Source organism: Perkinsus marinus, assembly GCF_000006405.1.
Source record: "Perkinsus marinus ATCC 50983 genomic scaffold scf_1104296955892, whole genome shotgun sequence".
NCBI lineage: Eukaryota > Perkinsozoa > Perkinsida > Perkinsidae > Perkinsus > Perkinsus marinus.
The window spans coordinates 1-1235 of NW_003207668.1; the positions used below are offsets into that span (position 1 = coordinate 1).

The 1235-nt window shown below is 51.3% G+C and overlaps 1 protein-coding gene across 1 annotated transcript; it reads right to left on the minus strand.

Annotated features, from left to right (window-relative positions):
* Positions 1 to 25: 25 nt before the first annotated feature.
* Positions 26 to 1169, minus strand: Pmar_PMAR010387 (subtilisin, putative; the record flags this gene model as incomplete). The annotated part of the gene is made up of 2 exons (XM_002775350.1): positions 312 to 1169; positions 26 to 171 (listed from the first exon to the last, which is right to left on the minus strand). Exons 1-2 carry the CDS (start codon positions 1141 to 1143, stop codon positions 26 to 28), a joined length of 978 nt encoding a protein of 325 aa, XP_002775396.1. The 5' UTR covers positions 1144 to 1169.
* Positions 1170 to 1235: the final 66 nt, after the last annotated feature.

Sequence of the window (1235 nt, forward strand, 5' to 3'; positions counted from 1 at the left end):
GACTGACTGCCAAGGACAGCATTCGTCAAATCTTGACCTTCAAGCCCAATGTCGCGAGCATAGCTGTAACACCAGCTACATGAGGGGTGGCCATGGAAGTGCCATCCAGAACAGCATATCTGTCGCCTGGCCAAGTCGAAACAATATTCTCTCCAGGAGCAGCAATATTAACTGCAGAGCCCGTATCCGAGAAGAAGGATACTTAGGCGGAGCAATGGACGAGGTAGAGCCCACACACATCATTGAGGGTACTTGAGTGGTGAAAGAGCAAGGAAACCTCGGATCCTCATCAACATTGACACCGTCATTACCAGATGCTACCACAACGATATGTCCGACTTTGGCAGCGTTCTGGATAGCCTGCAAGAAGACGCTGCTAGACCCATCAGCCGTGTATGAATGAGATGATACTGTAGCCCCATGAGCAACTGCCCAGTTAAGACCGTTGAGAGTGGCTAACATACCGCCAGTACCATCAGCGCCGAAAGCACGCAAGGCCATGATCTTAACGTCAGCGATGCCTGCAATGCCAACATCATTATCAGTCTGAGCTGCCGCAATACCGGCACAATGAGTACCGTGACCATTCAGGTCAGAAGTATTCTCGTCGTTATCCACGAAGTTGTAGCCGTGGGAGCCATCAGACGCTGTCCACATCTGGTCCTTGAGGTCAGGATGCGAACTATCCACGCCGGTATCAACGATCGCGAGGATGATCTCTTGAGGAGTCTTGCCAGAATTGTCAACGTTCCTCCAGGCACCATCGATGTTTATCAGCTGCAGATTGTCCTGATATCGAGCCAACGGGTCGTCCGAATCCACATCGGACTTGGGACTGTTGCCGAACCAACCTGCCACTTGTTCAGTTGCATCGGCAATTCTTGCCTCATTTACACCATCAACGATCCTCATCTCAATATTGGGTTCGCATAAGACGTCCAAACCAAGCTCGTCACCAGCTTCCTCGAGGTAGGCCTTCACTTCATCTAAGCTGACCGGACAGTCCTCGGACAGAGTGTCGACACTCTGAACACCAATCATAGCCAATGTCTCAACGGCGTGTGGGTTCTGCAGGCAACGTTCAACAGCAGCCAATCGGCTGTCACTGAGCCGACGCAAATTGCCCACATTGTTAGCAAGCATGTGAGGGATTGCACTGACGTCAACAGCATCATGCACAATCGATTCTCTGGTTGACGATATTGAGACTACACCACTGGGAGGAGATCGGCGAG